The sequence below is a fragment of the Carcharhinus amblyrhynchos genome, chromosome 32 (assembly GCF_965287045.1).
Source record: "Carcharhinus amblyrhynchos chromosome 32, sCarAmb.v2.hapA, whole genome shotgun sequence".
Taxonomy (NCBI): Eukaryota; Metazoa; Chordata; class Chondrichthyes; order Carcharhiniformes; family Carcharhinidae; genus Carcharhinus; species Carcharhinus amblyrhynchos.
Genome location: NC_137355.1, coordinates 17,985,676 through 18,007,093, shown reverse-complemented (window position 1 = coordinate 18,007,093; position 21,418 = coordinate 17,985,676). Strand labels below are relative to the sequence as shown.

Genomic DNA, 21,418 nt, shown 5'->3' with positions numbered 1-21,418 from the left:
AGGACAAGGAGGCCGGGTAAATGGCAGGGGTTCCAGTGAGGGGGGTTCTGAAATCTCAGCCATGCAATGTCTTGCAGTGTTTGGATATTGAGGTTGTAGCATAATTCCCAACAAAGCACATTTACAATGTCAGGTAGGTAGTGTGGTATCGTGTCAAAATCAACCAAGCTTCCCGGAACAAGGCAGCAGAGAATATTTTCCAACCAGCATTATATGCAGCCCATGTATTGGAAGAGACTGCCTGCCCAGATTCTTGCTTTAGATGGTGGTGTGCTATGTAAAGGAGTTAAAAGTAGAGAACACACACAAAAAATAAAATCCATTTGTGAAAGAATGTTGACAGGAACTCCATCCTGTAACGTAACTGGGAGAGCTGAGTTGTTGACTGGTTTACAAAATGAGAAGGTTAGGTGAGAGCAGTGGTGTTTCACCACTTGCCGCTCCCCATATCTCTGATGGGGAGGCCTGTTTCTTTTCGTTCCATCGAGAGCTGGCCCACTTCACATTTGTGAAGATATTGAGATATTTGAGTTATAATTGCTAGCTGAGCGTCTTTCTCAAGCAGCTTTAAAAGAGGGCGGCACGGTGGCACAGTGGTTAACAGTGCTGCCTCACAGCGCTGGCGACCTAGTTTCGATTCCCAGCTTGGGTCATTGTGTGGAGTTTGCATATTCTCCCTGTGTCTCCATAGGTTTCCTCCCACAGTCCAAAGATGTGCCAGGTTAAGTTGATTGGCCATGCTAAATTGACCTAGTATCAGGGAGACTAACAGGGTAAATAAGTGGGGCTACGAGGATAGGGTCTGGGTGGTCGGTGGAATTGTGGTCAGTGCAGCCTTTATGGGCCGAATGGCCTCTTTCTGCACTGTAGGAATTCTATGATTTTTATGAAAGAGTGCATCCACTTCCTGGACAGGAATCCTGTGGATGCTTCCCTACCCAATTTCCCTCCGTTCCGTGCCTGAACTACCTGAAAAAAGAGTAAAAAGAAAATCGCGACCAACTTCTAAATGTAATTTATAACCACAAAGTAGCAAATAAAGCCAAGATTGACTTGCATGTGGAGGAGTCCTGTGCTAGTGCTTGATGCTTTCAGTCTATATCATCATAACTTGCAGCAACATAAACTGCCAAGATGCTTTTTTCAAGACACCCAAGGCCGTAAGCCAAACTTTTGATTCATTGCAGTTTGACAGAAATATATCCGACTGCCCTTCTCTACCATCACTGAACCCCAACCCACTAAAGAAATACGCTTTTCCACTTACTAAAAATGCTGGAATGAAAAGAGACTCTATCTGTACAGCTGTATAGTTTTGATCTGACTGCACCATAAGTAGCACACTTACAATTATTTCCATAATCCGATATACTTGCCATGTTGACAACACACAGATTGGAATTTTAGTTTACTGTCACCTCGTGAAACAAGAATGCTTCACTGTAATTTTTTTTGCTGTGCTTGATCAACTGCACAAAGTGTTGCTGCGTTTTAAGCATTTTAAGTTTATTCATTAGTCACAAGGAAGGCTTACATTAACACTGCAATGAAGTTGCTGTGAAATTCCCTAAATCACCACACTCCAGTGCCTGGTTGGGTCAATGCACCTAACCAGCACATCTTTCAGACTGTGGGAGGAAAGTAGAGCATCCGGAGGAAACCCACGCAGACATGGGCAGAATGTGTGAATTTCACACAGACAGTGACCAAGCCAGGAATGGAACCTGGGTCCCTGGCGTCATGAGGCAACAGTGTTAACTGCCACCATGCCACCCTTCATCGGTACAAAGCCTTAACATTGCACTGTAGTAATTGTTATTTTAAGGCAGGATGGGATTTTATGCCAAGTTCAAACCAGATGAATTTTGGGAATAGTTAAATCCAAGCTGGAGTTCCAATGTTTCATAACATTAACTAACATCCCCACATTAAGAGACAGGAAAGGGGAGTTTTATTTTTGGTACCTGGTTTACATTGTAGAAATTACTGATGCAATGCCAGATGGGTGGTAACTCATGTTAAAGAGATCTCAACATCTGCTGTTGTATTCCTCATTTTTCCTTCCATCCAATTAAATTATTCTCAGCTGTTTCCATTCCTTTCATCGGAGCACACTGTTTACTTAATAGAGCTTCCTAGATGTAGCCATGCTTCTGCATTTTGATGAAAGCCCCTGCAGCTAGGGTTTTCAAATACCATGTGATGAGAGGCAAGAAATAATGACCTGATTTATATAGCACTTTTCACAACTGCTAGATGCATCAGTGTTGGAATGTAAACGGTGACAACTTTTGTATTGGATGCAGTGTGACCCATGACAACAAGATGCAAGGGTCAGTTGACCCAGTAAACCATGGAACCAATTACAGAATGATGTAATAGTCAGCTGACCAGCTGCCTCACTATAAATAAGAACCTTTGTAGAATTGTGGAGAGCTTGGAGTGGCCCAGGGCGAGGCCCAAGTTTGGAGTAATGATGTTTCTTTATTAAACCCTTTCTTTGATTTATAAGTTGGAGTAAGTTTTGTTCTATTTTTATTGTCTGCATTTGAAGAGTTACTTCTGATGAGACATAGAGTGCTTTAGAGCTAATGAAGTATCATCACTATTGTAATACAGGAAACTCAGCAGCTAATTTGTGCACGGCAAACTCCCACAAACAACAATGTAATAATGACCAGACAATCTGTTTCTTCGTGGTATTGATTCAGTGATAAATATTGGCCCCAAGACAATGAGAAGTAACTCCCTCGTTCTTCTTTGAAATGGAATAATGGGGTCTTTTACTTCCATCTGACGAAGCAGATGGCACTTCAGTTAACATCTCACTTGAAAGACGGCACCTCAAACAGTGTAGCAACCCCTCGACCTGACTTAGATTTTGTGCTCGAGTCTGTCAGCATTCTCCATTAATTAACTGAGAGCCAGAGGGATTTTCCTGCAACTTGGGAGCCAATATTGGACTCTTAAATATTGCAGCAGATATCTCTTGAAAATCAGCTGCAACCAATTATTCAAATGCGATAATGTTACAGCAGGAAATGCAGTGGCATGATTTCCCCATAGTTGCTGGCAGGGAGAAATATCCTGCATTTAGTCACTTGACCTTAATGAGTGAGCACAGAACTTGTAACCAGAGTATTGAGAAACGGCTAAGGAAAACATTGCCAGTAATAAAATTGAGAGAATAGTATTACGGTAATGATGAGACCATTGGGAGGCCCACTTTTGTTAAGTTCTTCACTCGGGGGGGCTTTCTTAATGACCATTGCTGCTTCCTCTGGGCAGACACACTTCCCAAATATACCTTTGAGATCATTTTACTTCTTGTGGTTCCCAAAGGTCAGGTTGAGGGAACGACCTAAATGCACGTCCAGGGAATGTACACATCCATTCTATGGTTTTCAGTTCTGATTAGATGTACCGCTGGAGGTTTGATTGTTGAGATAAGAAATGTTGCTGGAGCCCTTAACGCCAGCAGAAGTTGGAAAGGCCAAGTGGAAATGTAGGTCTACCCAGGAATCGACCATAGCAAACTAATTCATTTTATTTTGATGTTATCCCTGGGTCAGGAACAAGCAGCATTAGGTCAATTCAAATGCCACTGTAGTAAATGGTGTCTCTCCTTTATCTGTTTGCCAGTGGACAGATCAGTCAACTCTCTAGGTGTTGCAAACTGGAAGAGGACAAAGACAGGTAGTTGACTGACAGATTTAAATATTAAGGAGTACCAGATTTCTCAGTGTTTAACGGCAATTGGAGGCTTATTTTCCAAAGTTTAGACTGTCCTAGGAAATGCTTCAGATTTAACAGATATGAAGCAGTGTTTTCCTGGACACACACACACAGCTGTAAGGTACATTGGCCGTGCTAAATCCTCCCTCAGTGTATCCGAACAGGCGCCAGAGTATGGTGACCAGGGGATTTTCACATTAACTTCATTGCTGTGTTAATGTAAGCCTACTTCTGTGACACTAATGAATAAACTTTAAAACCTTTCCCAGGCCACACATTGTTCTGACTTCAAAGAAAACATGGGAATCTGTTCTCAGGTTCAATGCTGCTGTATAGTATGCTGCTAAAGAGGCCACTAACTAATCTTTGTCACACACTTTCACAGTCTCTCCTCCACTTCCTCCTCCAAAATTCAGAAGTAAAGGGAAGTTAGTGCAACAGACTCCTGAAGACAATCTCTACTCTCTCCATGCAGCTACCATCTCCTACCACTAAACTAATCTACTAATCTGCATGGTCACATCATAACTTCATTCATGCCTCCTGAGGGAACTTTGGCTTTACCCATTGTAGGTCAAAATACAGACAGTAGTTTGTATGAAATTTAATTGTAATGGGTAACGCTTGTTTTAATATCTCCGCTAAAATAGTGAATTGAATAATCTCACAGCACAGCTGCCTCACAGCGCCAGGGACCCGGGTTCAATTCCCAACTTGGGTCACTGTCTGTGTAGAGTTTCCACGTTCTCCCAGTGTCTGCATGGGTTTCCTCCAGGTACTCTGGTTTCCTCCCACATTCTGAAAGACGCACTGGTTAGGTGCATTGACCCAAATAGGCGCTGTAGTGTGGCAACTAGGAGAATTTCACAGTAACTTCATTGTAGTGTTAGTGTAAGTCCACTTGTGACTAATAGACTTTAACTTTTGAGCTTCGGGGCTCAAAAGCTCCCATTCCATAAAAAGAAAAGAAAAACATTCTACTCATATAACGCTTTTCACAATATCAGAAGTCCCAAGCCACTTTACAGCCAATGAAGTAGCTTTGACGTGTAATCACTGGCGTAGTGTAGGAAACACAGCAGCTAATTTATGCACAGCAAGTTCGCACAAATTATAATAAATGACCAGACAAACTGTTTTACCTATGTTGGATAAATATTGGCCAGAGTAAAATTCCCCTGTTATTCTTAGAATTTCTACAGTGTAGAAGGAGGCTGATAGAACATAGAAAAACTACAGCACAAGCAGGCCCTTCGGCCCACAAGTTGCACCAAACATCTCTACCTACTAGGCTTACCTATAACCTTCAATCATATTAAGTCCCATGTACTCATCCAGAAGTCTCTTAAAAGGCCCTATCGATGGCCCAATGAGTCTGCAATAACCACAATCCCACTCAGGCCCTATCCCCATAACCCACGTATCTACCCTAGCTAGTCTCCCTGACAATGGGCAATTTAGCATAGCCAATCAACTAACTTGCACATCTTTGGAGTGTGGGAGGAAACCAGAGCACCCAGATGAAACCCACGCAGACATGGGGAGAATGTGCAGACTCCACACAGACAGTGGCCCAAGGCCAGAATTGAACCCTGGTTCCTGGCACTGTGAGGCACCTTCTAAATAGCGCCATGGGATTTTAAATGTTCACATTAGGGAGGGTTGGGTTAATGTCTTACCAGAAAGACATCTCAGTGCAGCACTCCTTCAGCGCTGCATCAGGAGCATTGTCCTCAAGTACAAGCTCAAATCTCTGGGGTGGTGTTTTAACCAGTAACAGCTAGCATTTATGTAATACCAAGCTGCCTGACCGCTGCATTGCCAAGCTAAAGTTGACAGTGTACTAAATTACATATTAGGGCAGGAGATCAATGACATGGAGATGTCGGCATTGGATTGGGGTGGACACAGTAAGTAGTCTCACAAGACAGGTTAAAACCAACAGGTTTATTTGGTAGCACGAGCTTTTGGAACACTGTCCCTAATGGGGCACTCACTTGATGAAGGAGCTGTGCTCCGAAAGCTCATGCCAGCCAATAAACCTGTTGGACTTTAACCTGGTGTTGTGAGACTTCTTACTTGGTCAATGAAACAGGCTTTAAGGAGAATTTTAAAAAGAGAGGAGGGGTGAGAGAGTATTAGGGAAGGAATTCCAGAGCTCTGGTGAAGGTGCTGCTGACCAAGAAATGACTGAAAGCTGATAATGTTAACCTAACTTGATGTGATAAATCCATTTTGCTTTAATATCATTTCTGCCCAGTTCAATTTTCACAAAAGAAATAAATATCCTACTGATGTGAGTACACCATTGCAAAAAGAAAAGCTGCCAGATTTCATGGTGTCTTTTTTCAGCATTGAAGTCACGTCATATTCAATTTATCATTACTCGCTGGCACATTCTGAAACCTAGTGTTGAAAATGTCCTTATGTTTCATAGTTTGGTGGGAATGTGTCAGATTTTATAGACTGTGCAGGGCAACAATTTGCACTTAATGGGCTGCCATAATGCACTTTGAGATTCAGAATTAAACACTGATTAAAAAGGCAGGACTTGGAAATTTTTAACACCCTTCACCACTTCAGGACACCCCGAAGCACTTAATAGCCAATTAAATACTTTTGAAGTACAGCCACTGTTATAATGCAAGAAACGCAGCAACCAATTTGCGCACAGCAAGGTCCCATAAACAGCAATGTGATAATGAGCAGATAATCTGCCTTAGTGATGTTGAGGGATAAATATTGACCGGGACTCAGGAGAACCTCCCTCCCTCTTTGAGATAGTAAGAAGTCTCACAACACCTGATTGAAGTCCAACAGGTTTACTTGGTAGCACAAGGTTTCGGGTGTTCCTCCTTCATCAGGTAAGGGGAGAGTTGAATTCACAAACAGGGCATATAAGAACATAAGAAATAGGAGCAGGAGTAGGCCATCTAGGCCTTCGAGCCTGCCCCGCCATTCAATAAGATCATGGCTGATCTGTCGTGGCTCAGTTCCACATTCCCGCCCTCTCCCTATAACCCTTAATCCCCTCGCTTATCAAAAACCCATCAACCTGCGTCTTAAAAATATTTAGCGAGGCAGCCTCCATCACTTCAACGGGCAGAGAATTCCAGAGATTCACCACCCTTTGAGTGAAGAAGTTCCTCCTCAACTCCGTTCTAAACCGCCCAGACACAGATTCAATTGCGATATAATGTCCGGCTTAGTGATATATTTATCACATAAAGATGTTGTACATCATTGTGTATCTGAAATATGAAGGAAGTTTTTAAGTTTATTTATTAGTATCTCAAGTAGACTTACATTAACACAGCAATGAAGTTACTGTGAAAATCTCCCAGTCGCCATGTTCTGGCGGCTGTTCAGGTACACTGAAGGAGAATTTAGCGCGACCAATGTACCTAACCAGCAGACCTACCTTTCAGACTGTGGGAGGAAACTGGAGCACACAGAGGAAACCCAATCAGACATGGGGAGAACGTGCAAACTCCACACAGACAGTCACCCAAAGCCAGAATTGAATCAGGTCCTGGGATGCTGTGAGGCAGCAGTGCTACCCAATGTGCCACCGTGCCACCCAGACAGGCTCGTAGTTCAGGCACAGGCTTTCGGGCAGTTCTAATTTAAGATTGCTGTTGAAACATTAATTTCTCTTTCTCTATCCAAGGCCCTGCATATTTCCCGTATTTTCTTTGGTTGTTTAATTCTCCTCTGAATTTAAATGTGGCTGACAATACTGATATCACTGGCATGAACTCCAGGCCCTTTTCTTACTACTTCATCCTTTGAACTGTGGCATTGACTATTGGTGAGCATGGAGAACATATCTCAGGTTCAGAACTTGATCCAGAGTCCATTTAGTGTTTTTCAAATAGGGAATCACTGGGAAATGCTTAGGAGTAGATAACCTGCTTGATTTTTTTTTCACATTTTCCTTGTTATTTTCTGGACTTCATTTTTCCAGTATTTGTAGTTTTGTTTCTTCTAATGTCCCGTGAGTTAATCACTGCTTGGGCCTTATTGTCTCGTCAGTGTGTGCAGTGCTAAACTGTGTATTTACTCATTGCTGCTCGCAATATATTACAGCCCTTGGCAATAGGTCTCTCGTCCTCGTGTCTAAAACTTGCATTTGTTTACTTGCATTCTTACAACTCAAGTACATCATCAGTGGGGCCATATATTCTGCAGCAGTTAAAGAAACCCTTTGAAAGAAATCTTGTAAAAACCCTGCAATTTATGTTGTCGCGGGCTCCTCTGTTTCATCCAGCACTCTGGCTTTAATTTGGGTGCTAGTCAACGTGAGTGCTTGTGCCTGGGAAGTTTGTGTTTTGCCAATCCACAATTTACAATCCTGAGCTGCAGTTTTACAGCACCTCAAGGCCTATCCCAGCCTACCTCCCAGGCTGAAGAAAGGCGGTTCTGAGGGAATTTATGTTTCCTTATTGTTCATTGGTAATCAAGCTAACCTGGGAGTGATTTGATTTTAATATCAGTTAGTTGAATTTAATGACTTGATTGAAAAGGTTTTGTGGAGCTAACAGGATGTGGGCACAGCAAAGTTCCATTAGTGGTATTGCTTCATTTCTTAATGTGCGCAAGTCTCTCTGTAAACTTGGCCTGCTTTATGACAAGCCCCATTAGTCTAAACAGTCTTACTCTTGGACTCGGCTAAGCTGATGAGAGCAGTGATAAGAAAAACGAATGGCGACACCAATGGAATTTTTTTTAAGTGTCTTCTGAAGCATCCTTTCCCTCCTCCCTGCCCCCTTCCCCTCCCCCAGCACCCACTTTTCCTGGCTGTTTGCTTTTTAACATACGCATTGGGATGACTGGGCCTGCATTCCTCATGCAGCAAACTAACGCTGTATTCCGAGGAAGGGAGTGGTGGTGGAGAATTAATTGTGTACCTCTGTGCCTTTGGAGACCAAGTCTATTCATGCGTCATTAGGTTCAGTCAACTTGGCTGCTAAAAGGTTGCAGTGGACGGGAAGGGGGGCGCTGGTGGGGCCACTGAAGAATTCTAATAGTCTGTTCATCTCAAGTGAATACTTCTTTCTCCTTCTCTTAAGGTTCGTTTATTTGATGTCTATAATGAAACACCAATGGAAATAGCCTCGTTGCAACATTTCTTGCCATCTTTAAATTGTAATAAAACTGAACATTTGGTTCCTTTTTCTCTGGCTTGGTAGCATTTAATACCGGCCTAGCCATATACCAAACTCTGCAGTAAGTTGAAGGAGGGGTTTGAAAGGTTTCAGTTTGGAGGTTTGCTGTGGTGTGGAATCTTGGTCCAGGGAGCTCGCTGCTGGATGACGGTCGAATCGCGAAGGTTTGTCCGGATACCTGGGAAAAAGGGTTGGGGAGAATCAGCCAAGGCTCTCACTCCTGGCTTCTGTCTGGTGATCCTCCCCACCCTCTCTAGCCCCCACCTGCCGTTGAGCGCAAAGGCAGAAAACCCCAAGCCTCACTAATCAATTTGTATGAGGCGTTGGTGAGCTGCTCCAGTGTAGCACAAGTCACTGTGAAAAAAACTGAAGCATTACTGATGGTGCATAACTTCAAAATGTATTAACATTAACCTTCAACCGACATCAGACTGACTGTCTGAACATTGTCACATTGCTGTTTATGGGAGCTTGCTGTGCGTGAATTGGCTGCCGTATTTCCTTTATTACACCAGTGACTACACTTAAAGCGTCCCTCTGTGGATTTAACAGGAGCCAACAGCTGTTCATTCATCACAGTTGCTATGCTGCTGGACTGGTAATCCCAAGGATTAGATGATTAACCCAGAGAAGTGCATTCAAATCTCACTATGGCAGGGGAATTTAAATTCACTCAATGAAATAAATCTAGAATACAAAATTATTAAGAAAAGCCATCGGATTCATTTATGTACTTTAGGGGAGGATATCTGCCATCCCTCCTCGGCCAAATCTGTATGTGACTCCAGGCCAACAGCAATGTGGTTGACCTTTAAATGCACTCCAAAATAGGTTAGCAAGTCACGCCGTTATATTTAGGACAATTTACCACTGCCACCACCTTCCCAAGGCAGTTAGCGATGTAAAACAAATGTTTGAGACATAAGTGCTCCTCTAATATTTGACCATGGAGAACATCGCAGCTGAATCCAAGTTGATTCCAGCATGTCATTTGGATAAACAAGTCCTGACTGATTCTCCACATCCCATCCCAGGAACACACAGGCCAGCTCAAGCAACCCAACAGTTGAGAGTTCTAACTTCGCGTGGATAGAGGATGGAACCTGGAGGTTCCACTTTTGTAACAGCTAGTGAAACTATTACTAAAAATACAATTTAGCCCGAGGCTCTGTAAGGGTTATTGTGATACAGAATAAGACATTCCAGAGCTGTTTCCTCTGCTACGTCATGCATGATCTCTGACCTTCCTAGGTTGAAGCGGCCACTTAGAAGTAACCATTTCTCTCCTACTCTGACATCTGTGTTGTCTCGTATCCCGTTTCAGTTGCCTTTGACACAGTGCTAAACAGTGTGAGATGCTGCACTCTTACTTGTGGCAGTGTGTTTAGCTAATCTGTTTTATGGCATTTTCTGTTAGTCCAACCTCGTAATGCAAATGTTTAGAAGGTTTTACACACTGCACCAACCGACTCGAAGGTATGGTGTACCTTCATCAGCTATGAATTTACCTAGCGATGGAAAGGAAAAGTAAAAATCTGGTATAAAAATAGATGCTGTCGGAAACACAAGGGTGGGAACATTGTTTTGAAAGAGAATGATAGGTTGTGATGAAAGTTCCCACCTGAAATATTAACCTACTTTCTCCTTCAGGCGCGAACAGACCTGCTGTGCGCTTTTATCATGTTTTTGCTTTTATTCTGTTTGCACTTACTTCCTTTTTCTCCCATACAACTTAATCCTTTGTGGTCCATGCAGGCAGCCTAGTCTTCAGGTGAAGTACAGCAGGGGATAATTAGATATGGGACCTGCAGACATAATTAAATCCCTACCTTAAAGGCATGCATTAGGTCCTTATTCCTGCATAAAACTTTGATCTCATGTCAATATTTATTACTACGAAGTAGTGCTTACAGCCATTTGAAAAGTAGTGTTGGTTAGGGCATCCAAATTTCTCTCTGGCACATGCTGAAGTGCTGAGAGGGAAAATGGAAGGGCTATAGCAACACCACTGGAGGGAGGTTGTAATGACAGTGTGACAAGTTTACATTATGAATGTGTATAGATGTTTTGAATGGAGAAAATTAATTCTAAACTGCAACAGTAGTTTAAGTTTAATTTAAAAGTTTATTTATTAGTGTCACAGGTAGGCTAAACATTAACACTGCAATGAAATTACTGTGAAAATCCACTCGTCACCACACTGCAGCTCCTGTTCTGGTGCACTGAAGGAGAATTTAGTATGGCCAATCCACCTAACCAGCACATCTTTTGGAGTGTGGGAGGAAACCCGAGCACCTGTAGGAAACCCACATAGATACACGGAGACTCCATATACACAGTAACCCAAGCCTGGAATCGAACCCAGGTCCCTGGTGCTGAGGCAGCAGTGCTAACCAGTGTGCCACTGTGCTGCCATGCAAATGCAAAATTTTCAATCAATTTTAGACATGTGGGCAATACACTCTGTTTTACTGGTTTTTACCCCACTTTATGAACATAATATTTCCTTTGATTTCCAGGTGACAGTGCAATCGGGCCGCCATCCCACAGTCCTTCAGAAGCTCTGCCAACTGCCTTTTCAGTACTTTAGTGATCAACGGTTGATCAAAGTCCTGTTTCCAACACTAATCACAGCTTGTTACAACAACCCGCAGAACAAGGTCATCTTGGAGCAGGAGATGAGCTGCATTCTGCTAGCTACCTTTATCCAGGTAAGCATGTGAAATTGTACCATGCATACTGTAATGTGTCTGCATTAGAGCAGCGTGGTCAAACAGTGCTCATCATAGCGGCTGATCTGCATCACCAACTCGGGCAAGTAGAAATCAGTGCATGCGGGTTCGCACATGCACATACACAGCTGTGTACGATCCACGTATAGGTTAAATGTCAGTCCGTAGGGCAGGTAGGTGTGATGTTAACCAGTTCCACCCAGGGTTGCTGTAAGGGTGCCACAGCTAGCCACCTCATTATCCTCAAACTGGGTGAAAAATTATCCACGGTTCTCTTTCCCATTCCTGTGATCGTTGTTGGATAATGCTGGCATGAGGACAGGAACACGTTCAGCTCTCGCACCCACTGTGGCAGACAGCCCTACAACTCACACTGTCTTAGCTCCTGTTTGAATAAAAGTCATTTTGGAATACCTGTGGGACTACATACTAGCAAAGGAGGGGGGAGAAAACTTAGCAAACAAAGCATTCCTACACTTTTTGGCAAATTATGTTGTTTGATAGTGCTTTGTAAATAGTATCTCATCCCATTATGTGATCTGGTTATGTTATGAGCGGCGCGGTGGCACAGTGGTTAGCACTTCTGCCTTTCAGCCCCAGGTTCGATTTCTGGCTTGGGTCACTGTCTGCGTGGAGTTTGCACCTTCTCCCCGTGCCTGCGTGGGTTTCCTCCCACGGTGCAAAGGCGTGCAGTTTAGGTGCATTGGCTGTGCTAAATTGCGCCTAGTGTCCCAGAAGGCATAGGTTCGAGGGGTTAGTGGGACAAATATGTGGGGTTTTCGGGAATAGGGCCTAGGTGGAATTGTTGTCAGTGCAGACTCCTTCTGCACTGGAAGGTTTCTGATTGTATGAAGTTAGGCTCCTTCGACAGCACCTTCCAAACCCACAAAGTGCGCCACCTGAAAGAACAGATAGAGCAGGCACATGGGAATGCCACAACCTGTAAGCTCCTCCCCAATTCACACACCATCATGACTTGCAAATATTATTGTTATTTCACTCTGAAAAACAGCCATAGGGACTCAGAGCGTTATCTCTGTTTCTCTCTCTCCACAGATACTGGCAGACCCGCTGAGTCTTTCCAGCATTTTATGTTTTTATTTAAGATTACCAGCATCCACAGTATTTTGCTTTGATATTATTGTTATTGTTTCACTGTCGCTGGGTCAAAATCCTGGAACTTCCTTACAGCACCATATCTAGCAGGTTCAAGAAAGTGGCTCACCACCATCTTCTCAATCGCATGGATCTTGCCAATGGATTCCCCACCCATGAACAAATTTAAAAAATCTTTTTGTGGTATTAACGAGCATGTTTATATCCGCAATTCGATCAGGCAGCACAGTGCTAAACATTCACATATTTATGAATGATGACTGCTGTCCTTTGAACATGGATGTATGTATATAAAAATGCCAAAGCCCAGCGGGTTGTAATCTTAGCGTGGGGGATTCACATGTTTTAAAATTTAAAGTTTATTTATTTGTTACAAGTAGGCTTACTGAACACTGCAATAACGCTTATATTAACACTGCAATGAAATTACTGTGAAAACGCCCTAGTCATCACATTTCCGGCACCTGAGGGAGAATTTAGCATGACCAATGCACCTAAGCAGCATGCCTTTCAGACTGTGGGAGGAAACCGGAGCATCTGGAGGAAACCCTTGCAGACGTGACCTGAGCTGGGAATCAAACCCAGATCTCTGGCACTATGAGGCAGCAGTGCTAACCACTGCACCACTTTGTTGCTTCATAGAATCATAGAATGATTACAGTACAGAAGGAGGCCACTTGATCAATCATGCCTGTGCTGGCCCTCTGAAGGAGCAATTCACTTGGTGCCGTTCCTCTGCCCTTTTCCAATAACGATCCCTTTTGAAAACCTAAGTTAGTCCTGCCTCCAGCACAGTCTCAGGCAGTGCATCCCAGATCCTAACCATATGCTGCGTGAAAAAGCTTTTCCTCTTTTCATAATTCTCATGCTGTGCCCTATGGTTCTCAATCCTTCTCTATCTACCCGGTCCAGGCCCCTGAGAATCTTGAATTCCTCCATCAAATACCCTTCCAACTTCCTCTTTCCCATGGAGGATATTCCCAATTCTATTCCCGATTCTCCAATTTTTCTATGTGACTGAAGTTCCTCATCCCTTGAACCATTCTTGTGAATCTTTTCTGCATCCTGTAATGTCTTCACATCCTTTCTAAAGTGTGGTGCCTAGCATATTATCCAGCCTGACATCCATTGCGGTGCTGAGGGAATGCTGCACTGCCTGAGGTGCTGTCTTTTGAATCAGATGTTCAGACTGCGGCTCCATCTATCACAGTAGGAGATGTCGGCATGGTGTCCTGACCAATAATTATCCATCTAACAGCATCACAAAATCATTTACTGGCCATTATCGCACTGCTTCTTTGCAGAACAAATGAGCTGTGCTGTTTCTAACATTACAGTTGTGAGTGCACTACATTGGCACTTTGGATTGCCCTGATATATATAGTTATGTAAAGGCTCCCCAACCCCCCAGGCTGAGGTTAAGAGTTTTCTTTCATTTGTTGTTGGAATGTGAGCATGGCTGGCAAAGGTAGCATTTACTGGCCAGCATCGCTCTTGAGAAGGTAGTGGTGACAAGTCACTGCCTTGAATGGCTGCAGTCTATAAGGTGTTGGTACATCCCCAGTGCGGTTAGAGAGAAAGTTCCAGAATTTTAACCCAATGACATTGAAGGAACGGCAAAATATTTCCAAGTCAGGATGGTGTGTGTTACCAGAACCAAACCACGGTCTGCAGGATGTAAAGAATCTGGTTTAAAAGTGTTCAGTCCACCAGGACAAAATTCTTCAGCCCAATGAACAGAAAGTACACAAAACAATGGTACTTGAAGAAGATATATTATCTATTATGAGCAACCAAAACAAACGTTGCAACATTCCAGCTGTTTTCATGTTATGTATTCTTCAGGTATTTGCAGTTTAGCAAATATACTGTACAACCATGCTGTTCTTGACACCCAGGGACCGAGTGCTAGTCTGTCGTGGGCACAAGGTCTATCGCTGTGAGAACGTTCAGGACGCACAGAAGGAATGGGTGACAACCTGACTGGATTGGTGAAGTACTTTGAACTTGAATGGATAATGGACTCAATAGAGACAGAGTCAGTTTGTTTATCCTAGGGATGTCTTTGGCTGTGAGGATTTGAGGGTAAGATAGGCGACTGTTGAAAGAGGGCAACCACCAGCTCAAACTGCCAGTCATTACGGATAGTCCCTTGTTTTGAAATAATAAATGCTGGAAATACTCAGCGTGGTATAGAGAGGGAAACAGAGTTAACTTTTCAGGTCTGCTGATGACCTTTGTTAGAAAAATTGGTGAATTGACAGACTATAAGTAGAGGGTTAGAACAATAGAGAAGGTGTGTGATCGGATAGAAGCAGGAGAGATTGGTGGCACAGTGGGTTAGCACTGTTGCCTCACAGTGCCAGGGACCCAGGTTCGATTCCAACCTTAGTCACTGTCTGTGTGGAGTCTGCACATTCTCCCTGTGTCTACTTGGATTCCCTCTGGGTGCTCTGGTGTACCCCTGCAAAGCTGTGCAGGTTAGGGGATTGGCCATGCTAAAATTGACCTTAGTGTCGGGGGGTTAGCTAGGGAAAATGTGTGGGATTATGGGAATAGGGCCTAGGTGGGATTGTGGTTGGTATAGAGTCAATGCTGTACAGCTGTGTAGTTCTTAACACTCAGGGACCAAGTTCTAGTTTTTCTTACAGATTTATTTGGTTTACCTGAGCTTTCGGAACACTGCTCCTTCATCAGGTGAGTGCACGATTTGGTTCACAAACAGAGCATATATAGATACAAACTCAGTTACAAAATAATTGAGTTTGTGTCTATATATGTTCTGTTTGTGAACCAAATTCTTCACTCACCTGATAGGGAGCAAAGCTCCGAAAGCTCGTGCTACCAAATAAACCTGTTGGACTTTAACCTGATGTTGTGAGACTTTTTACTGTGCCCACCCCAGTCCAACACCAGCATCTCCACATCATAGTTTTTCTTGGGAAAACGGTCTATCGGTGTCAGGTTAGGTATTCTATGATTAAGTGGTATTGTGGCACAAGGCGAAAGAAAGTGGAATAAGTGACCAAACAAAAGATGTCAGTAGACAAGGGGTGAATGGCAGCAGCATTGCTATTACCAAAACCTGCCAATTGGAAAAAATGAGGCGGAGGCTGAGATTGAAATTCTTAAAGTCAGTATTGAGTCTGGAAGTGATGAATTGAAAGATAAGGTGCTGTTCTTTGAGTTTACCTTAATCTTCATTGAAATAGTGTGGGAAAGAATGAGGACAAGGTCAGAGCAGGAGTGGAACAAAGAATTGAAATGACAGACAGCTGAAATCTTCAGGTTATACTTGCAGGCTGAACGAAGATGTTCTACAGAGTGGCCACCTAACCTGCATTTAGTCCTCCTCCCTAATGTAGATGAGACCTAATCATACGCAATGAATAATGGATGTTGAATTGATAGAAAGTGTGAGTAATTCACCATTTCCCTGGAAGAAGCCCGGGCCATTGAGATGAGTGGAGGCAAAAGGACAAGTAGGAGAGAAAGAAGAGGAATTGCAGGAAAAAAACATTCACTTTCTCTCTTGCGGGTTTCTGTCCCACTGACATTATTCACTGCCTGAAAATGAAAAAGGAGGCTGCTCTCACACTATTGCCATTTCTAATCTTGAGCCAATGTGTAAGTGTCACTCTGGAGTGGATTAGTGAGCCTCCCTTCGATTCACTGCAAGGCTGAGAAAGGCAGTAATTTGGATAGTGGGACTATATTCACGAGCCTGCGTTGCAGTTCTTTCCCTGATACACACACGTGGCTTTGTTATCAATTTACACTACAAATGCTAGAATCCGACATCAAAGAAGAAATAGCGGGGCACCTAGAAAAGAATGGTTTGATCAAGCAGACGCAGCACAGATTGTTAAGGGGAAGTCGTGTTTGACGAATTTATTGGATTTCTATGAGGATGTGACTAGTGCGGTAGACAGAGGGGAACCAGTGGATGTGGTGTTTTTAGATTTCCAAAAGGCGTTTGATAAGGTGCCTCATAAAAGGTTGCTACAGAAGGTTAGGGTGCACGGAGCTGGGGGTAAGGTGTTAGCGTGGATAGAGGATGGGCTGTCTAATAGGAAGCAGAGAGTTGGTATCAATGGGTGCTATTCTGGTCAGTGGTTGGTGACTAGTGGAGTGCCGCAGGGATCGGTGCTGGGGCCTCAACTGTTTACCATTTATATAGATGATCTAGAGGAGGGGGCTGTGTGTAGGGTGACAAAATTTGCTGATGACACGAAGATGAGTGGAAAAGCAAGTTGCCTGGAGGATGTGGAAAGTCTGCAGAGAGATCTGGATAGGCTGACCAAGTGGGCGAGGACCTGGCAGATGGAGTATAATGTTAGCAAGTGTGAGGTTATCCACTTTGGCAGAAATAATAGTAGGAGGGATTATTATTTAAAAGGCGAAAAGCTGCAGCATGCTACGGTGCAGAGGGACCTGAGGGTCCTTGTGCACGAGTCGCAAAAACCCAGTCTGCAGGTGCAGCAGGTGATCAAGAAGGCGAATGGAATGTTGGCCTTTATAGCGAGGGGGATAGAATATAAAAGTAGGGAGGTCTTGCTGCAACTGTACAGGGTACTGGTGAAGCCGCAGCTGGAGTTCTGTGTGCAGTTTTGGTCGCCGCACTTGCGGAAGGATATTTTGGCCTTGGAGGGAGTGCAGAGGAGGTTCACTAGGCTGATACCGGAGATGAGGGGGTTGGACTATGAAGAGAGACTAAATAGACTAGGTCTGTACTCGTTGGAGTTTAGAAGGATGAGGGGGGATCTTATAGAGACGTATAAGATAATGAAAGGGATGGATAGGGTAGAGGTAGAGAGATTCTTCCCGCTTAGAAAGGATAGCAGGACTAAAGGGCACAGCCTCAAGATAAGGTGGGGGGGTGGTGGTGCTGCAGATTAGATCAGAGTTGAGGAGGAACTTCTTCACTCAAAGGGTGGTGAATCTCTGGAATTCTCTGCCCGTTGAAGTGGTGGAGGCTACCTCGCTGAATATATTTAAGTCACAGGTAGATAGGTTTTTGATAGGGGAATGAAGGGTTATGGGGAGAAAGCGGGAAAGTGGAACTGATCCACTTCAGATCAGCCATGATCTTATTGAATGGCGGGGCAGGCTCGAAGGGCTAGATGGCCTACTCCTGCTCCTATTTCTTATGTTCAAACCTTTCATTAACTCTGCATTTTGTACTGAGGCAAAGTTTGTGGCACAGCTTGGTAACACTGGCTGCCCACATCTAACTTTGAGCACAGTAGGGATACTTTGAGGAAGGAGTGTTTGACTTTTCACCAGCTGCAGGATAACTCCAGCTCTCTCCCAAAGGGAATTTTAAGACCTTCATGAGCACAGGTGTTGAAAGCCAGCTGTCCATCTGACTATTTGATAACATGAAAATATAACCTGTAATTTGAATACTGATAAAAACTGCACATGTGAGGAACTTGGCTGTGCTCAAGCAAGTAGGGCTGGGGCGCCAGCAATGTAAGTTAGTGTCAATAGTGGTAACTGCATAACACCAACCCCACTGCGAGTATTCTGTACCAAAGTGCTACAGGACTAGTACAGACGTGAAGCATACACATAGGAGGGAGAGGCATGCAAATGCTAAGAAGTATCTGTGGGGACACTAACTGCAGTGAGAATACTGCCAGTCTGCATGTTGTGATCAAAACATCGGCCCTGTCATTTTAAAATAATCATCTGATTTGGATGTTTAGTACTTTTCAGCTTACTTCAAATATTAAACATATTTGGCATCCCCAAATTAGGAATAACACCAGACAAAGGATGGTTCACCTATACCTCAGAGGCAGATATCATCAGAGAGTAAAACCTTACTCTTAGTCACAGATAATAGACTTAAATTTCCGAACTTTAAACCTAAATCACTTCCCACTACCTCAGCAAAGCAGCCAGCATAATCAAGGACCCCACGTGCCCCAGACATTCTTCCACTCTCTTCCATCAGGAAAAAAGATACACAAGTCTGAGGTCATGTACCAACCGACTCAAGAACATCTTCTTCGCCTGCTACCGTCAGACTTTTGAATGGACTCCTACCTCACATTAAGTTGATCTTTCTCTACATCCTAGCTATGAATGTAACACTACATTCTGCACCCTTTCCTTTCTTTCTCTATGAACGGTAGGAAAAACTAGAACCAGAGGGCACAACCTCAGGCTGAAGGAATGATCCTTTAAAACAGAGATGAGGAGGAATTTCTTCAGCCAGAGAGTGGTGAATCTGTGGAACTCTTTGCTGCAGAAGGCTGTGGAGACCAGATCATTGAGTGTCTTAAAGGCAGAGATAGATAGGTTCTTGATTAATGTAGGGATCAGGGGTTATGGAGAAAAGGCAGGAGAATGAGGATGAGAAAAAGAAAGGCCATGATTGAATGGCAGAGCAGATTTGATGGACCGAGTGGCCTAATTCTGCTCCTGTGTCTTATGGTCTTATGGTATACTTCATCTGCATAACGCTCAAGAAACAATAGTTTTCATTGTATGCTAATACATGTGACAATAATAAATCAAATCAAATAGGCAAGGAAGACAGTGCAAAATTCAAAATAAGTTCCACACATGGACAGTAAACTAGTTACCTTGACTATACATCCTCATGCATCACTTCTGGCATGGGCTTTATTCCATTATCACATTTTCTCCATCTCCACTGCATCTGTTCTGATGATTTTCATACCAGTGCTACTAGTATGTCTTCCTTTGAACTCAACTGATGATTCCCACCGCCCCCCCAAATTCCTGGCACCTCATCTCTCCTCACCAAGATAGACAAGACCCTTTATCACATCTGCCCCATTTCCTCTCACCTCTCCCAGAACTGCAATCATTTTCTCCTTGGTCTCACCCTACCAGCCTCCACATTCAACACATCATCCTGTGCCATTCCATCACCTTCAGCATGATGCCACCACCAAACATGCCTTTCCCTCCCCCTCCTCTCTCAGGACTCTGAAGGGACCCTATCCTCTGTGATTTCCATATCCACCCCTCAATCACTCCCAACACCAACTTCCTGCACTACTTTCTACCCAAATGCAAGATGACATATTGCTGTAGAAAAACATGCCTAGTGAGATGTTATTCAAGAACAGCATGCAACATCAACCATCTGTTCAGAATGTGTGGCACTGTGCAACGGCACCTTGATGTGAAACAGTGTACTTTGTGGACAGGGAGTCTGTAACCAGGGTTAGCGCAAAGTGGACAGAGGGAGAAAAGTAGACAGAAGCAAACATGGACAATAAAGGATTCATATAATCGCTGTAATTACTAAATTTGTTTTTTTTAACTTAGGATTTTGCTCAGAGTTTGGGTCAGTCTGACAATAAATCTTCTCAACCGAAGGGTAAGTATCACACAGTTGCTTTCCGTGCACTTATCCTGAATAATGACAGCATAAATGTTCTGTTTAACAATTTGTTGTTGTTCTTATTTCAGAGAAGGCCCCTGTATCTCAAGACTACCTTGAATTCTCCAACCGGTTCCCCCGTGAGATGTGGGAGGATGCTCGGAAGTTTTTTTTAAACAAAGAGACAGTTTGTTAAGGATAAAACAAAAAGAGGGGAAGAAGTACTCAACACCACACAACATTATTTGATTTAAAACCTAGTCTTGTAATTCATTCACTGACATTATGTTCTAGAATGTTCTTATATTTGATTTGCACAAATTGTATATAGTCCCTGTTGTACATATGATCGTCATTGTAATCACTTTTTGACAATTTTTTAATGTGAATCTTTCTAATGTATGTGCATATAGAATAACTCATTAGTTTTGGTTGTTTAGGGTGATACAGCAGTCTCCTGTGGAGTTCATCAACTAATTTTATTTATTAGAAGTATATCGGTGACTCAAATATGCTGATGACCCAATAAAATTATTTATTTTCATCCGCACCAATGTGACTGTGCTGAGTATGTGCTGAGATATGTAGCCCATATGGTTCCACTAGCCTGTTTATAGAATCCTTACAGTGCAGAAGGAGGCCATTTGGCACATTGAGTCTGTCCCAAACACAATTCCACCCAGGCCCTATCCCCATAACCCCATATATTTACCCTGCTAATCCCTCTGACACTAAAGGATAATTTAACATAGCCAATCAATGTAACCTGCACATCTTTGGACTGTGGGAGGAAACCGGAGCATCCAGAGGAAACCCACGCAGACAAGGGGAGAACATGCAGACTCTGCACAGACAGTTACCCGAGGCTGGAAATCAAACTCGGGTCCCTGGTGCTGTGAGTCAGCAGTGCTAACCATTTGCCACCATGCTGCCCCTAAATAGACAATTTAATACAGATCATGGCTGACCTTTAGCTTCAACTTCACTTTCCTGCCTCTCCCCAGTATTTCTATGTTCCCCCCCAGGAGGCCAAAGCTCGGTCTGTGCGCAATCAGAGCCTTGACCTTCCTGTTTGCTTGCCATTTTAACACACAGTCCTGCTCCCATGTCCACATGTCTGTCCTTGCCCTGCTTCAATGTTCCAGTGAAGCTCAATGCAAACTGGAGGAACAGCATCTCACCTTCTGGCCAGGCACTTTACAGCTTTCTGGTCTCAGCATCAAATTCAACAACTTCAGATGATTCGCTCTACCCCACCTCCACCCCTTTTCATTTTATTTTTTACTGTTCTCTACCTTTTA

The 21,418-nt window shown here is 43.4% G+C and overlaps 1 protein-coding gene across 1 annotated transcript in view; it reads left to right on the top strand.

The window, feature by feature from the left end:
- The window catches only part of scaper (S-phase cyclin A-associated protein in the ER), a 359,135-nt gene extending 338,468 nt beyond the window's left edge, over nt 1-20,667 (top strand). Inside the window, exons 29-31 of the mRNA XM_080216291.1 lie at nt 11,423-11,614; nt 20,063-20,114; nt 20,207-20,667. Coding sequence (XP_080072417.1) covers nt 11,423-11,614; nt 20,063-20,114; nt 20,207-20,313 — 351 coding nt within the window. The 3' untranslated portion in view covers nt 20,314-20,667. The remainder of the gene's footprint in view (nt 1-11,422; nt 11,615-20,062; nt 20,115-20,206) is intronic.
- The last annotated feature ends 751 nt before the right edge of the window (nt 20,668-21,418 follow it).